This window comes from Cyprinus carpio, chromosome A4 (genome assembly GCF_018340385.1).
Source record: "Cyprinus carpio isolate SPL01 chromosome A4, ASM1834038v1, whole genome shotgun sequence".
Taxonomy (NCBI): Eukaryota; Metazoa; Chordata; class Actinopteri; order Cypriniformes; family Cyprinidae; genus Cyprinus; species Cyprinus carpio.
The window spans coordinates 813,305-815,517 of record NC_056575.1 but is presented as its reverse complement, the minus strand read 5'-3'; the positions used below and the strand labels follow the sequence as shown (position 1 = coordinate 815,517).

At 35.2% G+C, this 2,213-nt stretch overlaps 1 protein-coding gene across 1 annotated transcript in view; it reads left to right on the top strand.

Annotated features, from left to right (window-relative positions):
* Positions 1 to 1,444, top strand: part of rtcb (RNA 2',3'-cyclic phosphate and 5'-OH ligase) — a 6,826-nt gene extending 5,382 nt beyond the window's left edge. The window contains exons 8-11 of the mRNA XM_042736058.1: positions 591 to 766; positions 851 to 1,039; positions 1,134 to 1,299; positions 1,341 to 1,444. Coding sequence (XP_042591992.1) covers positions 591 to 766; positions 851 to 1,039; positions 1,134 to 1,299; positions 1,341 to 1,444 — 635 coding nt within the window. The remainder of the gene's footprint in view (positions 1 to 590; positions 767 to 850; positions 1,040 to 1,133; positions 1,300 to 1,340) is intronic.
* Positions 1,445 to 2,213: the final 769 nt, after the last annotated feature.

Genomic DNA, 2,213 nt, shown 5'->3' with positions numbered 1-2,213 from the left:
TTAGTTAAGATAACTTTGGTAAGTGTTTTATAATTTTTATTAGTACGTTTTAACATCTATAAATTGTTATTTTTATAAGTAAAATGTCAATAGTTTTTATTCATTTTTGTTTTATTTTATTGCTAGGCAACGATTAATCGCATCCAAAACAAAAGTTTGTTTACATAATGTGCGTGTGTACTGTGTATATTTATTATGTGTATATATAAATACACACACTCAAATACAGTATATTTTGATATTATTTATAATTTAATATTATTTAATTACTTAATATTAACTTTGTAATTTTTTTTTAAATTTTAATATTACTATATATATATCTAACTACTTAATATTAATGGTGTAATATTTTATAATATAGTATATTTGAGATATAAACAATATATTTTTCTTAAATATATACACGCGTGTGTGTATTTATACATACATAATAAATATACACAGTACGCACACAATATGTAAACACAATTTTTTTTTTATTTTGGATGCGATCAATCGCTGCCCAGCACTATAAATTCTCCAAATATTTAATTTCAGTTAAAGTGTATTGTCTGTATGGTCTTCGTGTCACTCACTCTGGTGTTTAGATGCTTTGGTTGCGATGGAGAAGGCGATGAAGCGGGACAACATCATTGTGAACGACCGTCAGCTGGCCTGCGCTCGCATCACGTCTCCTGAGGGTCAGGACTATCTGAAGGGCATGGCGGCCGCCGGCAACTACGCCTGGGTCAACCGCTCCTCCATGACCTTCCTCACCCGACAGGTCCGCTCACACACTCTGCTCCTGCTGTGAATATAACCCAGCAGCATGTGCATACGTGTTCATTCTCACTGACCTCCACGGCAGGCCTTCTCCAAAGTCTTCAACACCACACCAGACGATCTGGACATGCACGTCATCTACGACGTCTCGCACAACATCGCCAAGGTGGAAGAGCACATGCTGGAGGGCAAACAGAAGACGCTTCTGGTGCACAGGAAGGGCTCGACGCGAGCGTTCCCGCCTCACCATCCACTCATTCCTGTCGACTACCAGGTGACTTCATTCTTCTTCCTGGATCGATTTATTAAAGCATGTTACGCAGAGTTTGAAAACGACTTTCACTGAAATGTTTGATTCTCTCTTGCAGCTGACGGGTCAGCCGGTTCTGATCGGAGGAACCATGGGCACCTGCAGCTACGTGCTGACCGGCACAGAGCAGGGCATGACGGAGACGTTCGGCACCACGTGTCACGGAGCGGTGAGTCATGTGATCAGATCTGCTACGGTAGTCGTGGTGGACGGCGTTGGGTGTGGTGTTGCTCACCTGTCTGACGCGTGTTTGTGAACGCTGCAGAGGACGTTCTGGATAAACTGGCAGACCTGGGCATCGCCATCAGAGTGGCGTCTCCGAAGCTGGTGATGGAGGAGGTGAGCTCTCTTCACAACCAGAAGCTCTAGTTCCTTCCTTTTTTTTTTTTTTTTTAAGTAACCAAGAACAAAAAAGTTGTTTTTCAATGAACCACACTACAATAATACAAACAAAATGTAAATTGTTACCACTAAATGGTCACTAATTTGTCTTTTTTTTTTTTTAAACTGTATCACTTAGAATTAAGCTTAGATTTATATTGTTGGGTTTTTTTTTTTTTTAAAAGTAGTTTTTTTTTTAATAAAGTAGAATAGTTGTTAAATCTGAAGTTCAACTGATGTGCACAATTTTTTTCTTTTAAACAAATTCAAAGATTTGACATCAAAAAAGCAGAAGCAGTACAAATATTTTTTATTTAATTTTTTACATTTAGAATTTTTTGAGTCATCCTACAATGAAATGCATTGAATAATTTTAAGCTATTTAAATATTTACAAATTAACCTTGATTTCAATTAAGTATCCAAAAAAGCGTAAACAATTTATTTTTTTGCTATATTTTTTTTTTACAATCATCCTCCAATAAAATGCATTGAATTATACTTTTACATTTAAGTTGCCTTGATGCAATTCATTTACCACTAAATGGTCACAAATACGTTAAGCTTAGATTTATATAGTTGATTTAAAAAAAAAAATTTAAAGTAGTTTTTTTTTTAATATCAGGTAGAACCTGAAGTTCCACTAGTATTTTTGCATTTTTTCAGAAATTGTTAAACCTGAAGTTCCACTGATGTGCACATTTTTTATTATTTTTTTTAATTTTATTTTTTTGATTAATAAAGCTTATTTTTTTTGC